Source organism: Topomyia yanbarensis, chromosome 2 (assembly GCF_030247195.1).
Source record: "Topomyia yanbarensis strain Yona2022 chromosome 2, ASM3024719v1, whole genome shotgun sequence".
Classification (NCBI taxonomy): Eukaryota; Metazoa; Arthropoda; class Insecta; order Diptera; family Culicidae; genus Topomyia; species Topomyia yanbarensis.
Window position 1 is genome coordinate 39,531,753 of NC_080671.1, and position 18,720 is coordinate 39,550,472.

At 39.8% G+C, this 18,720-nt stretch overlaps 1 protein-coding gene across 2 annotated transcripts; it reads left to right on the top strand.

Annotated features, from left to right (window-relative positions):
• The first annotated feature begins 14,678 nt into the window (after positions 1-14,678).
• Positions 14,679-15,940, top strand: LOC131684529 (uncharacterized). 2 transcript variants are annotated; one of them, XR_009304660.1, is made up of 3 exons: positions 14,679-15,276; positions 15,404-15,618; positions 15,710-15,774. XR_009304660.1 is itself a non-coding variant. In XM_058967488.1 (2 exons), the coding sequence occupies exons 1-2, from the start codon at positions 14,705-14,707 to the stop codon at positions 15,456-15,458; spliced, it is 627 nt and encodes a 208-aa protein (XP_058823471.1). In that variant the 5' UTR covers positions 14,679-14,704; the 3' UTR covers positions 15,459-15,940. The 2 variants fall into 2 exon arrangements, 1 of the variants encoding a protein (XP_058823471.1); XM_058967488.1 differs by having other exon boundaries at positions 15,404-15,940.
• The last annotated feature ends 2,780 nt before the right edge of the window (positions 15,941-18,720 follow it).

An 18,720-nucleotide genomic window follows, 5' to 3' on the forward strand; every position in this document is an offset into this window, starting at 1 on the left:
AACTCAATACCCAGCTGAAGAGCCCAAGCAGACAAATTGTCCAAGGTATTTTGGAATGGTCCTTGCAAGTCGGCAGCTTTGGGCCCTGTAACAGAGACCACCCCATCGTCTGCAAGTTGCCTTAGCGTGCATGAATTGGCAAGACAATCGTCAATGTCATTCACGTAAAAATTGTAGAGCAGGGGACTTAGACATGAGCCCTGGGGAAGACCCATGTAGCTGAATCGCGATGTTGTTAAATCGCCATGCGAAAAGTGCATGTGCTTCAGGTTTAGCAAAAAGTTATTTAAAAATGATGAAAGACCATGCTGGTGCAGCTTCTCTGACAGAATGTTGATAGAAACTGAGTCAAAAGCCCCATTAATATCCAAGAAGACTGATGCCATCTGCTCTTTGTTAGCATAGGCCATTTGGATTTCTGTAGAAAGCAACGCAAGGCAATCGTTCGTCCCTTTGCCTTTGCGGAAGCCAAATTGTGTATCTGACAGTAAGCCATTTGCTTCAACCCAATTGTCGAGGCGAAACAAGATCATTTTCTCGAACAACTTCCGAATACAGGACAGCATTGCAATCGGCCGATACGAGTTGTGGTCGGAGGCTGGTTTTCCTGGTTTTTGAATGGCGATGACCTTCACTTGCCTCCAGTCATGAGGGACAATGTTACCCTCAAGAAACTTGTTAAATAAATTCAACAAGCGCCTTTTTGCAGTGTCAGGCAGATTCTTCAGCAAGTTGAATTTGATTCTGTCTAACCATGGGGCGTTATTGCTACACGATAAGAGAGCAAGTGAGAACTCCACCATCGAAAACGGTGTTTCGTTCGCGGTATCGTGAGGAGACGCGGCGCGGCACGTTTTCTGTACCGGGACAGAGTCCGGACAGATCTTCTTGGCGAAAGCGAATATCCAACGGTTTGAATATTCCACGTTCTCGTTGGTACTATTACGGTTACGCATACGTCGAGCCGTACCCCAAAGAGTGCTCATCGCTGTTTCTCTCGTTAACCCGTCGACGAACCGGCGCCAATAACTGCGTTTTTTGGCTTTCATTAGACTCTTCATTCGCCTTTCAAACGACGCGTACTGTTGATAGCTAGCGGGTAACCCGTCTTCCCGGAAGGCCTTATATGCAGTGGACTTTTCCGCGTACAGCTCTGAGCACTCTTTATCCCACCACAGGGTGGGAGACTGTCCATGGGTATTCGCGTTGGGTACTGGTTTAGTCTGAGCTTGATTCGCACTGTCGAGAATCAAGCCAGCCAAAAACCTGTACTCTTCCTCCGGAGGAAGTTCCTGAGTGGATTCGATTTTAACGGATATCGCGGTCGCGTAACTCTTCCAATCAATGTTCCGTGTGAGGTCATACGAGACATTGATTGTTTCCGATGGTCTTGAACCGTTAGCAATTGAAATCACGATAGGCAAATGATCGCTACCGTGGGGATCAGGGATCACCTTCCACATGCAATCTAACTGTAGCGATGTCGAGCAAAGCGACAAATCCAACGCGCTTGCGCGTGCTGGTGGTGTAGGAATCCGCGTCATTTCTCCTGTGTTTAAGATGGTCATGTTGAAATTGTCACAAAGATCTTGGATTAATGTTGATCTATTATCATCATGAAGACAGCCCCATACCGTACCGTGCGAGTTAAAGTCTCCCAGAACTAGCCGCGGTGCCGGTAAGGATTCCGTGATATTACAAAGCGTTCGGTGCCCTACCGAGGCTCTAGGAGGAATGTAGATGGAAGCAACGCAAACTTTGATTAGAACTTGACAAGCGACAATTTCAATGCCTGGTGTCGAAGGGAGGTTAATTCGGTTGAAAGAATAGCACTTTTTGATCCCCAAAAGTACTCCTCCATAGGGGTTTTCTCGATCCAGACGAATTATATTAAAGTCGTGGAAGTTGAGATTTATATCGGAAGTTAACCAAGTTTCACATAATGCGAAAGCATCACATTTTAAACTATTTAGTAAAAATTTAAAGGAAGCGATTTTCGGGAGGATACTTCTGCTGTTCCACTATAGAACAGTGATCGAATCGGTGACCTCGTTCGATGACTTAGCCATCGAAGGATACGATCACTGCAAGGAGGGGCCATTTAGCAGTCAACTGCTTCAAAAATGTTTGCACTATAGGGAGAAAACGTATCAGAAGGCTTTTAAGAAGATCAGTAACATTGAAAGCTGTGAAAATTAAGTCCACTATGTCAGAAAATTTCATTAGTCCGCTACTGGACTGAGTATCTGTTTGAAAAAAAGGGGACACTTGGAGTTTTTGATGTCCCTGGAAGTGGTGGGTACTCCTTGTTAGAATTAATATTTCCAAGTCCTGGAGCAAATTGCTTCGGCTTTTGTGCATCACTTCCATTGGATTTATTGATTGTAGTTGGCGCACTCTGAGTGGACGACACCTTGGTACCCTTACGAGGCAATGTAGGGGAGGCTGGATTTCTCCTCTTCCTGGATTCCCCTGGGTTAACCAAGGATGTTTCCTCTCGTGGGTCGTCAGATTCTTGCTCAACGTTAGCCAAACCAGCATAGGGATTTTCGGACAGGACAGATGGCGAAGCATTCTTTAGCATTTCTGCATAAGAACGCCTTGAGCGTTCCTTAAGGGCGCGCTTTATTTTATCCCCGCGCTGCTTGTACGCAGGACATGATTTAAGAGCATGTGAAGGGCCCCCGCAGCAAATACACTTTTCAGTTTCTTTGTCGCAAGAGTCATCCTCATGCTCTCCTTCGCATTTGCCGCATCGTTTCTTATTTCCACAATATGTGGCTGTGTGGCCCAACTGCTTGCAATTGCTGCAGCTCATGACCCGCGGTACAAACAGGCGAACTGGTAGGCGAACCCTGTCAAGGAGGATGTAGTTGGGAAGAGAGGACCCGGCGAATTTCACCCGAAGGGAGCCTGATAGAGAGTAGGTAGTCTTACCTCCTTCGGTGTTTGCGGTATACAATTGTCTGCATTCCAAGATCTTAATCTGTTCAAGTGAGGGGTCCTTAAAGCAGCCAACCCCGTGCTGCAACAGTTCTTCGCATTTCAGGCCCGGTTCGGACACTACCCCATCGATTTCACAGGCCACACAAGGCACGTACGCTTTAAATTCCCGCGTAAAGCGCTCACAGCAAGCAATCGCGGTTGCCTGGCCGAGATCATTCACTAGAACACGTATCTTGTTTGCCCGAACACGTGTTATCTGAGTTACGGCCGGGTAATTAGCAGTCAGATCTCGAGAAAGTTTTAATATATTAACCGGTTTCTCTCCGGTCCGAAAATATACCACCCATGGCCCAGAGGAACCTTCTGGGTACTGCTTTATACGGGGAGCAATGCGAGTATTAGGGGGATCAGGGACTTCCATGATTACATCAGATGGTATTTCGCCCTCGGCCATTTAAGCACGAGGGCAGAGCGTTATATAAACGGGAATGTGTCTTGTTATTTGATTTGAGTAAAAGTAGGGAAAAGGAAAGAAAGCAAACGAGGAAAAAAAATAAAGCAAAACTTATCTGCAAACAACGTCGATTGTTCCGCACCAGCGAAAACAATGTACTGGATTTACTGCCGGCACCAGCAGAACGGCAGCTAACGAACGAACAAAGGATGACCTTCACTCACTAAAATGTACACACCGAACACCACTGTGAAATATAACGATCCGTTCCGTTCAAAGGTTGGGAGACGTATGAGTTTTAATAAATTTGAAACCCACTATTTAAAATAATAGAAAAGTATTGTAAAGCGCAATATTTTATCATGAAAACGAATTTTTTTTATTTTATCCCCGGTGAAAGTAATTTAAACGTATTATGAAGGGTCAATTCATGAAAAACCAATTTTTTATATTATTTTTTTTCAGTTCTTGTTTTTTCCAACCTATCTTTCTGATGTTTTTCGAAGCTTTTGAAGACGAACATTTTTTTCTAACACATTAAAACTGTAGGTTCTATCATTCAAATATATAAGCACTTAATATATCAAAAATAATTATATTAACTCAATTTCATGCAATTTAAAAAATATCGTCAGGAATCAGGAATCAGAATATATTGGCTTAAATTGCACGTTCCCCGTAGATAGTCGGGGATTTGTGTTTGTGTTGTGAATTATCTTTTGTTTGCCCCAATGAGCCAATATTGTTATTCCTTAAAAACCCATTTTTGGCGGAAAAGTGCTTATAACTTTTGAACGAAAATAGTTAAATATGTAGTGCCATGAAACAAATTATTCGGCTTAAAACAATCTTAAAGTTGTTTGAAGACTATTTCTGTTTTAAATCAATACCGCAAAAGTTATTTGAATAAAACAGTTTTTCTGAGAAACACCCTAACCTTCGAATTTAAATTTGGTACAACTTTGCTGAAGCTTCGTTGACTATAGCTGAAATGATTAAAAAGTTAATTTTTTGATCTTGGTAAAATTAGAACCATCCTGACTGCCAAAAAAACGCTTGTTGATTTTTTTAATAAGTTTCTTGAGGGTAACATTGTTCCTCATGATTGGACACAAGTGAGTGTCATCGCCTTTCAAAAATCAGAAAAGAAGCCTCCGACCACAACCCGTATCGATCGATTGCAATGCTTTCTTGTATCCGGAAGATGTTCGATAATATGATCTTGATTCGCCTCAAAATTTAGGTCGAAGCAAATGGCTTAATATCAGATACTTAATTTTGCTTGCGCAAAGGCAATGGGACGAACGATTGTCTTGCGTTACTATCAACAGAAATTCAAATGGTCTATGCAAGCGAAGAACAGATGGCATCAGTTTTCTCGGATATTAATGATTCAGTTTCTATCAACATTCCCTTTGGGTCTTTAATCGACTCTAAACAACTTTAGCTAAACTTGTTGCCCGAAAAACATGCATTGGCGATCTATCGACATCACGAATTAGATACATGGGTCTTCTTCAGGACTCATGTCTAAGCCCCCTTTGCTACAATTTTTACGTGAATGACATTGACAAATGTGTTGTACATTCCTATACGCTAAGGTTCTGGTAATTTGCGCATTTATTTTCTTACAATTTCTGTCTTTCACTGGATGATTTCCACTGCAAATAGGTAATATCACACGTTCGTATTTACATTCAGCAATTTTATGTTTAAACTCACATCACTTGTAACATCGTGTCACCTCGCTGATTCTGATTCTGGCGTCGAAAATGTAAAATTCAAAACAGCGGATCCAATATGGCAACTGTGTTTTTATATTGGCCAAAAACGCCTAAAACTTACAAGAGGGTTTTCGGGGTCGCTGGCTATGATTCTGATGTCGAAAAGGTAAAATTCAAAATGGCGGATCAAATAAGGCGACTGTGCTTCTCAAAAAACCCCTGTGAATCGAGTTTTATACTGTCTGTAACAAAATTTGCCAATTTGGTAAAGAATGGATGACATTTTGTAGGCGCCATTTTGAATTTTCGAATTCTGACATCAGAATCGTAATCAGCGACCCCAAAAACTCTCGTAGATCGAGTTTTTTGCTCATTGTAACAAAATTCGCAAATTTCGTAAAAAATGGCTGCCATTTTATAGCCGCTGCTTTGAATTTTCTAATTCTGTTATCAGAATCGTAATCAGCGACTTCAAAAACCACTTAATCTATTTTTATGCTAGTTGAGAAGTTATTCCTGTCTCTCAGAATCTGTTATAGACCAACATAATAATAAACTCCATTTTTGCCTCCTTTGATAATTTTTTTTTTCGAAAGAACTGACCTTCGAAAAAATCTGCAAAAAATGAGATGCTCTCAAAAAAATTTTAGATCTCTGGGACTTTTAGTTCAGACATAGCCGAGTTTATTGCCAAATACGAGATTTTCAAGTTTTAATTGCTTGTAATTAATTAACAAATTCACTTTTTTGTGCCAATTGAACTCATTACATCCCTGAGAGTCAGTGGCGTAGCCAAAAATTTGGTTTAAGAGGGGGTTGATGAAAATCGATAGTTTTTCGAAAATGCTTCAATATATGTAATGTAAATTTGACAAAATATTGAAAGCTCAAAAACAATAACAGTTCATCAATTACCATTACATTCTACAAATGCGAAAAAATAATAAAGTATACCTTTCATATCTTAACAGATAACCTTCTTTTATTGAATGTTATAAAATCAAAGAATATACACTTTTTAATGTTCGAAAACTTTTCTAATGGTCACATAATTCCGAAACAAACTTCGAAGGTCGTCAAATGGTGAATACTTCCCAGTATTCACAAGCTCCTATCTCATGCTTCCCTGTGCGCCTATTGATGATTTTTAATCTGTAGGCCGGCATCGACTGGGTACTACCGTCTTCTGCAGTAGAAGCGAAATGATAAGGTGAGAGTAGGTATGGGCGCTATAACCTTATCGTAGACAGAACTGAGTAGGTGAGGTGGCAAAGATACCCCACATGGCTGTCCTTCGACGAGACAGAAGGTTGGGTCAAACCAAACAAGCCGCCCAGAAAACACCACGTTACGAAGAATCAGGAAGAAAAGCGGATCGGAACAATCGGTCAAAGCTTACGTAACGAAAAAAGGACTACCATTGAAAACTTGGCACATCGAACTGCAAGTCACCTTGCTTCCCTGGGTTCGAACGAATCCTACACGATGAACCGAAAACTCGCAACTTGAATGCCGTAGCATTGTAGGAACTTTGCTTAGCGGGCCAGAAAGTGTGGAAAAGCGGGCATCGAGCTGAGGCTGGAATATTTGTTAATATTTGACCTATGGCCACTAAGTCTAGTGCGAAGTTGGTTTTTGGTCATACCAATATATGACTTGCTACATCCCTCACAAGGGATACTGTATATAACATTGGATTGTTGTAATGGTTCTACGCTGTCTTTGACCTGTCGTAGTATGCCCCTGGTTGTTTTGATCGGTCTGTGGGCTAATTTTACTGCTGGGTAATCTGCTTGCAGAGTTGCTGTGATACATTTGCTGAGAAGTGGAATGTATGGTAACGATTTGTATGCAGTTTCTGGTGCTGTAACAACCAGGGGCATACTACGACAGGTCAAAGACAGCGTAGAACCATTACAACAATCCAATGTTATATACAGTATCCCTTGTGAGGGATGTAGCAAGTCATATATTGGTATGACCAAAAACCAACTTCGCACTAGACTCAGTGGTCATAGGTCAAATATTAACAAATATTCCAGCCTCACTAGCAACCCACCAGAACACGCAGACCAAGAAATCGCCAGCTTGGGGGAGAAAACAGCACTCATCCATCACATGATTAAACACGGACACAGCTTTGCGCTTAATCAAACGAAGATCATCGACAAAGCTTTCCGATCATCAGCATTACCACTGTTGGAGATGTGCCACATCACCAACACAGCCAACACCGTAAACCATCGCACCGATGTACAGGGCCTCAACACCACTTACGCTGGAATCTTACATTCTGTCAAAACAAGTCAGGGTAGTAGTAGACATAAGCCAAATAATAAAAAAGCCTCTAGTTATACTAATACCATATTGCTTCATCCGTAGATGTTTTGGGCCAAGATAGCGGAGCGTGAGCTTTGCACGTCAAACCTATTTTCAATTTTCAAACAACCGTCAAGCAGTGTAGTAGTGGCCCAATTTAGATCGATAAAATTTTAAATGCAAATTCGCATTAGTTTCGCGCATCCAGAAGCACATTTTTCATGTATCCAGACACATTCACCAGACACCGTACTGTCGGACAGCGACATTTTGACGATAAACAATAGACTTTAGTAAGTTCACAATGTAAACCCAATCTGTCCTCATGTTGTCTTCATGTTTTACATTTCTTATAAAAGAAATGTATAGAATTCGCTCAAACTATCAAGATTTTTTCCGAGGCCCGGAGGGCCGAGTCTTATATACCAATCGACTCAGCTCGACGATTTGGGACAATGTCTGTGTTTGTGTGTGTGTGTGTGTGTGTGTGTGTGTGTGTGTGTGTGTGTGTGTGTGTGTGTGTGTGTGTGTATGTATGTAACGGACAAATTCTCATTCGTGTTTCTCAGCAATGGCTGAACCGATCTTATCCAAACCAATTTTAAATGAAAGAACTAAAAAACAGTATGAACGCTATTAATTTGTTTTTGATTCTGATGTTTAGTTTCCAAGATATGAATGCTTGAATGCGTAAAAATGGCGTTTTTTGCAGTTTTTTTAATTTTCTGCGAAATTGACGATATAGATTAACAATTTATATGTTTTTAGACAGCTTTAACGAATACCTTTCGAACAAGCTATAGATTGTTGAAATCGGACTATTATCAAAAGAGATATTTAACATTAAATGCGGACGAAAGATTTTTATCATTTCCCATTGCCAGAAATATGACCAAAAACATGTAATCTATTTTTAACGCCAAAACGGCTTATTTTAGGTCAATAGTATCTTCGGTGAATTTAATGGAGGCAATATGCCCTTTCTTTTGGTATTGTGCTTTTGCTGATTAATCCCCCTATGAGCGAGATATTTTCACAAATTTTCTTGGAAGTGACTATATCGAAATGATGCCTTCAGCAAATTTGTAGCTCTTACTTTTGCGAATAACTTTACTGAAGACTTCAAATATCTATTTTGAATACTTTAAAAGTTATGGCTTGTTGTTTGTGGATTATTCTTTGTCGCCTATTTATTGTTCAATATAGTAATAATCCATTGAAATAAGCCAAACATTATTTCGATAAAACGAATTTTGTATTTCATTTTTCTATCTACAACCGCTAGAAATAATCACCGAACACTTCCAAGTTGTCTGGAAGGAACTTGATAACTTATCAGTGCAAAAATGTTCATTTGTGCGAACCTTCTGACTGCAATTTTTCTAACTAATGACCATCGGATCGATCTGAAACATATCGGAAAATGAGAAGCGAAATAAATAACTCCAAGCAACGGCGTAGCCAAAAGAAGGTTTTGGGGTTTAACACCATACAACTTCCCCCCCCCCCCACCACACAAAAAAATGGATTGAAGTTGAAAGTTTATTGATGCTGACTGATTTAATTCGACATTACAATAACAATTATCTGATCCGTACATTGATATCCTGTTGTTGTAAACATCATGAGGACTTTTGATAAATTGTCGGAATGGGGTCCTGATATGTAACTGATCTATTGATCTTGATTTCACAGTTGTCTAATTGCATCAATATCAAAATCCTGCCTGAAAACATTCCAATAGAAAATTGCAGAGTTCTGCAATCAATCATAATCCTCAGATTTCTTTTCAAATTGAGCTCGTTTTTGTAGATATGTACTGTGATAAGGGTCTTTATTTAATAGGAAACGAAGTTAAAATTGATTTAATGTCTATGAAACATAGAACTGCGCACCAAAAAAATGCATAACTTTCAACATTTGCTAAAAATGTTCATTCACACTAAAATTCGTCAATCTAATCCCGACCCGGAGAACCGAGTGTCATATGCCAATCGACTGAGTTCGTCGAGATCGGAAAATGTCTGTGTGTGTATGTATGTGTGTATATGTGTGTATGTGGAAAACAATATGACCTCTGTTAATCAGAGATGGCTAGATCGATTTGCACAAAGTTAGTCTCAAATGAAAGGTACAACCTTCCCATCGGCTACAATTGATTTTTTTATTGATTGGACTTCCGGGTCCGGAGTTACGAGTTGAAGAGTGCAATCACACAGCAAATTTCCATATAAACTAAAATGAAAAATTTTCAAAATCAAATTTGTATTTTTGATGCCAAATGACTTTATAATGCATGAAACATCGAGATTTGATGTAAACTCGAAAAAAAAAAATGCTTGACAAAAATTGATTTTTTTGGACTTTGGTACATTTTTGCCTTTCTCATATAGAAAGGTTATGCAATCACTCTAAAAATCGTCAATCATACCGGCCCGGAGGGAGTATGCAGTGAGGAGTTGCTACTTTAAAATTAAAACTAGTTTAAAATTTCTTAACAAGTTGAAAATTTTCGGCAGGACCCGGACCTCCCGGATCTTACTATGTGATATTGAAACATCGCTTGAAACCAACGGCGGTCAAGCGATGTTTCAGTACCACATAGTATCTCAAGATCGTGGCTGTCGATCCATTGTACGTATGTGCAAATCGTACTGAACATGTAATATTCATTTCCACCATTGTATTGAACATAACCCGCCATGGAATCGTAGTCTGGACAAATGAGAAAAGCACAGTTGCACCACTAGGTGGATTAAAACAGGTTTTAATTTTGGGAATGCGTCGAGTTGAGACGAAAACGTAATATGATTAATATCGAGGATAACACTTTCCGAATGTAGAGAGAAATTTATGAGAAATGACGATTTCCATTCGACTCTAGCAGGTCCTGATCGATTTTGATGAGAATTTGATTTTTGTTGTATGACCAATTATATGTATAGGTCAAATGTTCAAAATCAGTAATTTAAGGTCAAGATAACATCATTTTGAAACCGCCAATTTCGGAGGTTTAGTATCTTCGATGAGTTTTACAAACGTTAAACAGCGCACCATTTAATAAAATAATTTTGACGGTATACCATCCAAGAAGTATTTATGGTGAATTTTCTCAGGATAATATTCATGACTATAATAAAATCTCAACAAATTCGCTAAAAACACGAACTCTGTTACTATTTTCTGAAAAATTAATTCTGCATAATTTTAAAACTTCAAAAATTACGGTTTCGGAATTATGCCGTTTGGACAGTAAGATCGATTTTCACCAAACCCCCACCAATTGTAAAATTGGTATTGTAAAAAAACGTAAGAGCTATACTTCAATGCTGATAGGTGGGACCGAAAAAGTAAACAATCGTCAAAGGGGCGATACTATCATTTTGTCAATTTCAATAGCAAACACAAATTTTAATTTAATAATTTCAAATACTTCATGAAGTTTTGGGTTTCGATCACTGAATCATGCAATCTAGGATGTAAAAAACGCAATAGTTCTTAAATAGGAAATAAAACCAAGTCTGGAAATATTCACTGTTGATTTTCTTTGAATGGTGTCACTGCTAGTATCGCGTTTTTTCCAGAAAAAGCGTTGATTTTTAGATATCAGTCGCGTTGGAAATTTGAGTGAAGTATAAACTTCATTTCGATTCAAAAAAAAAAATCGATTTTTTGGCTCAGTACAATATACATAACCCCTTTAGGAAAATTCAGTATTCCCACAACAATGCATTGATTGAGGAATTTAGATATTTTAATTGCAGAGCATTAGCAATAATTCGTTTGTATGTCTATTTTATGGGCCATTTTTCGCTTTCCCATTGATTTGGTTTGAGATTTCTAGCACTGATGTTGTCCTATGCTGATTTGAGCGATTCTCTGTGTCCTGCCACAATCCCATGTAGTATGTTTTATCAAAAACATCGCGAAGCATCAAGTTCTAAATGTTCTCAAACGATATAATATCCGAAGAGAGTGATAAGAGTTATAAGAAATGTCTCATCACACTGTTAGGTGGATTAAAAGCGTTTTTATGTATTTATGTTAATGTTTCTCTCCAATAAAATTATAGTTTCCCTTGAAAAAGGCCACCACCAAAGGCCGAAACGTCGGGTAGTAAGAAACCCTTGTTTTGATTATCTAGACTGAGACAGCCGACTTCGTTCTTCCAGCACCATATACCAGTCGCAATCTACACAAACTGAGAACTAAATCGATCACGTTCTAATGAACGGAAGTTTCTTCTCCGACATCACAAATGTTTGCACCTTCCGCAGGGCGAATATAGATTCAGAATCCATTCAGGAAGATCGGGATATCGAAGCGATGGAGCATCTGTAGAGTTACGAAAATTCTACGAGTAGGTAAATGGCTCGAGCAAAGACTATGTGCCACAGGCTGACATATGAAGAGATACTGATGGAGACCTTATCACGACCGAATGTGAACTGATCGATGAGTTTATTATGACGAACATCGGAATAGCAGTAGACGACGAGTGTATCGCAAGAATCAACCTGTGGACATGCGTAGCCGACGACAGACGGATTTACCTACGATTTATGAGGACATCGTAGGTTGAGGACTGATAAAACCGCTGACAATGATCAAGTGTCATGTGAGCTGCAGAAACGCAAAAGAGAGATGTTGGTTAAAGCATTCCACTGGGTAGTTTTGAAGATCTGGAAGAAACAGATTTTAACGTAGGATTGGATGGAGGAAGAAGTATGTGTCATCTATTAAATATAGAATGGGTGTTAAGCGGGATTGCGGGGTCTTCGTTGCCTGCGAGGAGACAAACAGCCATGGACGGAGTGAACTGGTGACAACTTCTTGATACAGCAAATTACAACGCGGCCTTAGCCTGATTGGTAACTAAATAATTTAGGTGAAAGTTTAGCAACAATTTTTCCAATATAAAATAACACATCTTTAGGTATAATCATTTTAATGATAAATGTTCCATCGAAAATCTACTCTCCAAAAAAGTAGTGAGAGACTTGATGTCTTCAGCAAAGTTTTTGCGAATTCAATTTAAAACATCTTTGTTGACGATATGAACGCTCTATGTATGGAGCATATCGAAATATAAATCGCTATTTAGGAAATTATTCTTAAATTCAGTTTTCTTTATGTTACTGTAAGCTTCAGACACATGGCTTGGAAAAATGTTTAGTTTATTGTTTATTAACAGCAGAAGGGATTGATCATATACAGTAATATCAGAATAATTGATTTTGAAGGTTCACTTTCGCAAATAGCAAATACATCTCGATACCCTGAATATATGGGGCATTCATATCTTCAGCCACGTTATTTGTAATAAAATTCTTGAAAACTTTACTTTCGAGACTAAATATGTTTAAAGAATTAATCCATCTTGGAGGATTATTCTCCAATAATTATTTTACCAGAAGATGTTTTACGTTGCAAAATTCTTCGAAAATACTAAACCTCTAAAGCTGACTGTTTCGAAGCTATATGATATTGACCGTAAAACTGTTTTCCAGTATTTATTTTACTTTTCTTCGCTGTTAAAATTCATAACATAAGAACGAGTTCTTGTATACGAAATTGTATTACGCCATTTAATTCATTACTCAAATGTACATTTTAAATAGTCACTAGCTTGATTTTTTTAATTTTCTTCATTTCCAATTCTACTTAGTGGCTATTAAAAAATTGATAGTTTAAAAAATCAGATACTCCTAAAAACTGATCCTGGTCTACTGGAGCCCCAACAGAAAATGCCTTTTTGCATCAGTTTCAATGTGGATGTTTCAATGCATTTTATTTGATAATGACATGATTTGTCAATTATAAACTCCTCACTTAGAGATCAGTTAAAAATCCCACTCCCACAATTTACCAAAAGTCGCAACGGTATTTAAAGCATTAATTCCTCAATGTAATGATCAGATGATAAACTTCCAAAATTTTTATTTAAATATTAAATATTAAATATTTTTTTAAAAATTAAAGTGGTCATCGCCAATAATTATTTTTTTCAATTCAATTAATTTTGGTTTGGGGAGGATTTTAACCCCCAAAACCCCCTCCTGGCTACGCCACTGATAAGGGTTGGTTAAAAGAAAGAATTCGTATTTATACGTCAACGCTAACTAGAACTTGGAAGAAGCAGGTAGGACGTATACGTCCCACTACATCACAAAGGGTTAACTATAAGATTAAGGAAAAACCACTGAACGAATTCTGTATGTAGCCAGTAACTATAAAAACTCCTTGAAGATTTCAATCCCGACCAACAATTTTTCCGAAGACTGACCGCCATTCCGAAACAATCCGTGAATTCTTTCCACGCTGCATCGACGTTGTCACGTAACCACGTGCGCTCACACTTCAGCACGTACCGAGGTCAAGGAATCAATGGTCCATAAATCGTACTTTGTGACGGTAATTAACAACATATTTCTCACAGACCAAAGCCAGTGGTGCTCCAAGCAACAATCCACTTGTAGTCACGGACATTCCAAAGTGTGTTTTTATGGTGCGTAAACCATCATCATTTCCCGCTCCATTTCGAAGACGATTCAATGGCAACGGCACGAGCCAGCCTACCAGGACCATTGCTGGCTACGAAAGCCGAATTGCCCCGGGAAAGGTATACAGCTTCGTGGCACATAAACACAACCACGGCCATTATTCTTCTATTAAAAATGTAACTAGCTGAATGACTGTCTAATATCTTTTAGCTATGTTATTTCCGTTTGTCCCCATCCTGGTGAGGAGGAACAATCGGAAGCCATTCTGTGTTGGCAGCTGTGGCTGGCGTGCGTGTGAGTGTGTGTGTGTGTTTGGGGACATTAATATTGCAGGCGTGAAACAGCCATGAGCATCAAGTTTAAGTGCGTCGAGTGATAGCCTTTTTTTGGTTGCGTCCACTCGGTCCTCGCTCTCACCCACAAACAAGCTAGAACTTCCACAGTCGAAGCGGAAAAAGGATGACAAGTGGCGGGCGGTACAAAATGGGCATAAAGCTCGGACGTGACATGATAGCGATATTTATTTCTATAAGTATCTGAGACATGTGAACCGCGAGTGATGCGCGTTTCCGAGTGCTCTGTATGTGGATGATGCTTGATGGATTCGAGTGCAATTTTCATTACCGATCCCAACATATACTATTCACGCACGGATTGAGTCCAGAAATCCAGATTAGCACGCCCATTTGGAGCTTAATCAAGCTTAATCGAAATCCATCTAGTACTCCACGCTCGATAAAGAGCAGTTCTGTCGGAAAATGTTTCTCGTTCCACGTTTTATAACCTCACGTATTGTTCGCCTCCATGGCTACATCAATCAAAATTATCGGAAAGTTATAAGCCTTTGCCTGGCCATCGGCACCGCCACCGGTACGGTGCACTGGCTCGCCAGCTATCGTCCGGATTTCGTCGAAAACCTGAACGGCAACCTAACGGAATTCCCCTTCGGTGTCGCTTTCGGCATCCTAACGATAGTCCTCATAGCGACCATTCTCCTGTACGCCCTGCATCTGGAATCGGTGGAGAAGTCCCGCACCCGCAGCCGGACTGCTATTCGATTAAAATTCGTCGACTATATTTTGCTCTGTCTCAGCACCCAGCTGAAGGATGCAACCGAGCGTTATCTGCGCCAGGGTATGCTGGTGCAGGAGGAACTGGATGCGATGCACACGGAAATAGAAGACTGTATCGACCGATTCCGGGAAAGTGCCCGTAAATTGCTTGACACTCGGGCGACCTCCAGTGCTGCCACGCTCCAGGAGCTGGAGAACTTCTTCCGGCTGGACCAGCAGGGAATCCATATCGAAGAGGAGATCCTTAAATTGAAAAGGTACACAGGCACACATAGACAGTATAGCATCCACCGGAGGCATTCGAACAGGAGTCAATCTTAATTTATCCTAGTTTTTTGTGGCCGTTGTTTGCTTGCGTCACCAGGTTTTTTTTTCTCTTTGCAGAAACTCGAAATCGTTGCTCTCGGAGCGGACCATCAAAGAATTGCTAACCAAGTGAAAAGTGCAGGAGCGAAAAGAAAATTTACCAAACCAGCATAAATTAGAATCAATTAACAGATTTCCAAACAAGCTGCTTTCGAATGTTTGATTTATGTCATTTTTTGTGCCGATTCGCGTAAACCTTTACTAGACGGGAAAGAGAAACCGCTCGGGACTGGGTAATGTATTGGATTCGATGCCTGTAACTAAGGTAAAGGTGAACGTGTTTTAATTTCACATGCACCCTGTGGGTGCTATTATTGCGTTTAGGACCTGGTAGGCCTATTACGAACAATGTTCGAACTGTGAATTCGAAGTAACAGCAGACAAGGCGCATTCTGATTTGAGCATTTTTGGACAGATTGTCTATCATCGACCGTTGAATATAGCCGGGAGAATTTGAACTATTTGGGGAATCAACTAATTTCCCCGATCAAGGAAAAAGATTCGATTGTTACTGACTAAAGAGTGCTGTTTGTAAACAAAAACTTAACATTATAACGGAACAAAATAAAAATATGAAATTTACTGAGCCCTCCTAACTTTTACGAACGAACTTTTTAAAACTAGCAGAAGCTATCACTAACTCTGATTTATGACCGCTACAGTAAAAAGTGTAATGAAATTTCAACTCGAAATCAATATTTTATTTTCGTTTCTCAACATATATCGACTAATATGTGATTAAAGCCCAAATGCCAGCTGTCAAAATATGCTTTGGGGGGTAATATGGGACAGTTATTCGAGAAGCAAATCTGGTGACACATAATTAACAATTTAGCATCAACGCCCTAATCATCTGTTGAGATGATAGATACGGGTTTCGAGAAAGGCACCCTGAGACGAACCCATCACTATCAACATTCGGTATTTTATTGATATTGTTGGCACGGTGTGCTGAATTTGTGTAAGAATGCCCCAAGACGGAGCTTAAATAAGTGATCTCTGATTACATCGTGAATGACGAAACCTTTCCTACTATTAAAACTTATCTTCGACAGCCAAAGGTATACCTGATAACTCAGTTGGGTAATGGATGGTGTTTTTTTCGGCCGCCAAATAAAGAAAAAGACTCGATATAAAGGGCGAACACGAAATTATTGCGACACCGAAAATGTCATGCCAATTTTCTTATAATGTTTAAAATCAAATCAAAATTTTAGGGTAGTTTTATACATATATTTACTTCAAAAATCAAAAGAAAAGTTAATCGATGGAGCCTTGAGTGTAAAATTGAACGTATTTTTGCTTGATGCCCTCCATCAAAGTCTTTACAGTGTCATCCGGTTTTTTTTCCATTTTCTTAACATGTCCTTCTCGTCTTTGACTGCCCAGGTAACCAATAAGCATGCTGAATGCGTCTTAACGGCTGCTTGATAAGCACTTAAGTCGTTTTAAATGCTATTTAAAAGTCGCTTTTGGCAAAATATACGGCTACATTACTGCTGTGCTATGAAAATGCTTTTTTACTACTGTTGTGCATTCAGAATGCTGTTTACTGGCAAGAAGTTTTTAAACAGTTTTTCAAATGCTGATTAACAACAGTTATGCATAACGAATGCCAGCATACTGCAAGAAGCATCCAGAATGCAAATTTTACGCTACTTTACTGCATACACTAATGCTTGTTGGTTACCTGGGTGTCTTCTTGCTCTTCCGAAGTTCCCGCTTCATCATTGCCCAGTACTGCTCCACCGGGTGCAGCTCCGGAGAGTTTGGCGGATTCATGTCCTTTGGAACAAAATGGACAGAATTGGCCTCATACCACTCCAGGACACTTTTAGAATAGTGGCATGATGCCAAATCTGGCCAAAATAGCGGAGCTTCGTCGTGCTGCTGCAAGAACGGCAAAAGGCGCTTCTCGAGGCACTCAGATTTGTAGATCTCGCCATTTACTGTGCCCTTTGTCACGAAAGGCTCACTCATCAGTCCGCAAGAGCAGATGGCCTGCCAAATGAGATATTTGGAGGCGAACTTCGACATTTTCTTCTTCTTAAATTTGTCCACATAGAACTTGCTCTTGCCGGTGAAAAACTCCAACACCGGAATTTGCTTAAAATCGGCTTTTATATACGTTTCGTCGTCCATCACACAGCAGCCATATTTTGTCAGCATCCGTAGAGCTTCCGTGCCCGAGTTTTAGCCGTCGATTGTTGCCGCTCATCGCGGTTTGGGAAGTTCTGTACCTTGTATGTATGTAGTCCAGCTCTCTTCCTTGTATTCTGGACGTAGCTCTGCGACATGCCGATCTTTTTAGCCAAATCACGGCTTGAGACGATGGGATTTGCTTTAATCAACCGCTTCACCTTTCCTTCCGTCTTTTTGTTCTCCGGTCCCGGTTTTCTTCCAGCACCTTTGCCGTGGTCCAACGTCAACCGCTCCTGGAACGCTCTGGAGACGGTTGAATGGCGAATGTTCAACATTTTTCCCAATTGACGGTGCGACAGGTCAAGAAATTCCAGGTGTTTGGAAAGAATTTGTTCTCTCGACTCGCGTTGGTTCACCTCCAATTTCGTTGAATCGAAAAACACGATTTCTAGTTTGACAGCATGTAAACAATACACATCAATGAGAAAATGTGCAAAATTTGGTTGATTTTTACCCAATGGTAAAAAAGTTATGCCCTGTTGAATGTGTCGCAATAATTTCGTGTTCGCCCTTTAAATCGAATTTTCTGACACCTGATGGCACATTATTCGGTCGTTACACAAGCACGTAGCCAGGACGGAAGAAATACACCGTTAACCATGTGCCTGAGGTACATTTGCAGTGCCATTAGAAATTCAAATACCGTTATTTTCGTTTCTGTGCTATAGAAGTCAAGACCCACTATCCTCGTTCCGACAGTGATGATGAGATTTCTTTGCGGCGTATTTGCACTGCCGAAGTAGATTTTCATTATTCCAAAGTTAGACCACCTATACCATAAGTGGAGTGTTTACTAAAAATAAAATATGTTTCAAGCATACTGATGTTATTTCTATTCAGTTTGACAATGTACGTTATGTACTGGTAGGACTTAAAAGTAGTCACTTAGCCGAATAATTTATTCGCTATAAGAACATGCGTCACAATATTGAATTTGACAATATTAGGGTCAAGATTCCAGTGTATTATGAAGATAGCGCAATTGAGGTACACCACTACATGATCTGTCTGCGCAATATATTCGATAGCACTATTCGAAGGTTTACGTCGCAATGTGCAGAAGTTCTTTCCGTTCGAGATGATAACTGGAGGTGTTTTTCCCCAGACATTTACAATGGTATTCGAGTGCTTAG

Excerpts from the sequence above, each read along its gene's own strand:
- LOC131684529 (XM_058967488.1), top strand. The coding sequence starts at position 14,705 with ATGTTTCTCGTTCCACGTTTTATAACCTCACGTATTGTTCGCCTCCAT. Across the intron at positions 15,277-15,403 it reads GAGATCCTTAAATTGAAAAG|AAACTCGAAATCGTTGCTCT; the intron begins GTACACAGGCAC and ends TTCTCTTTGCAG.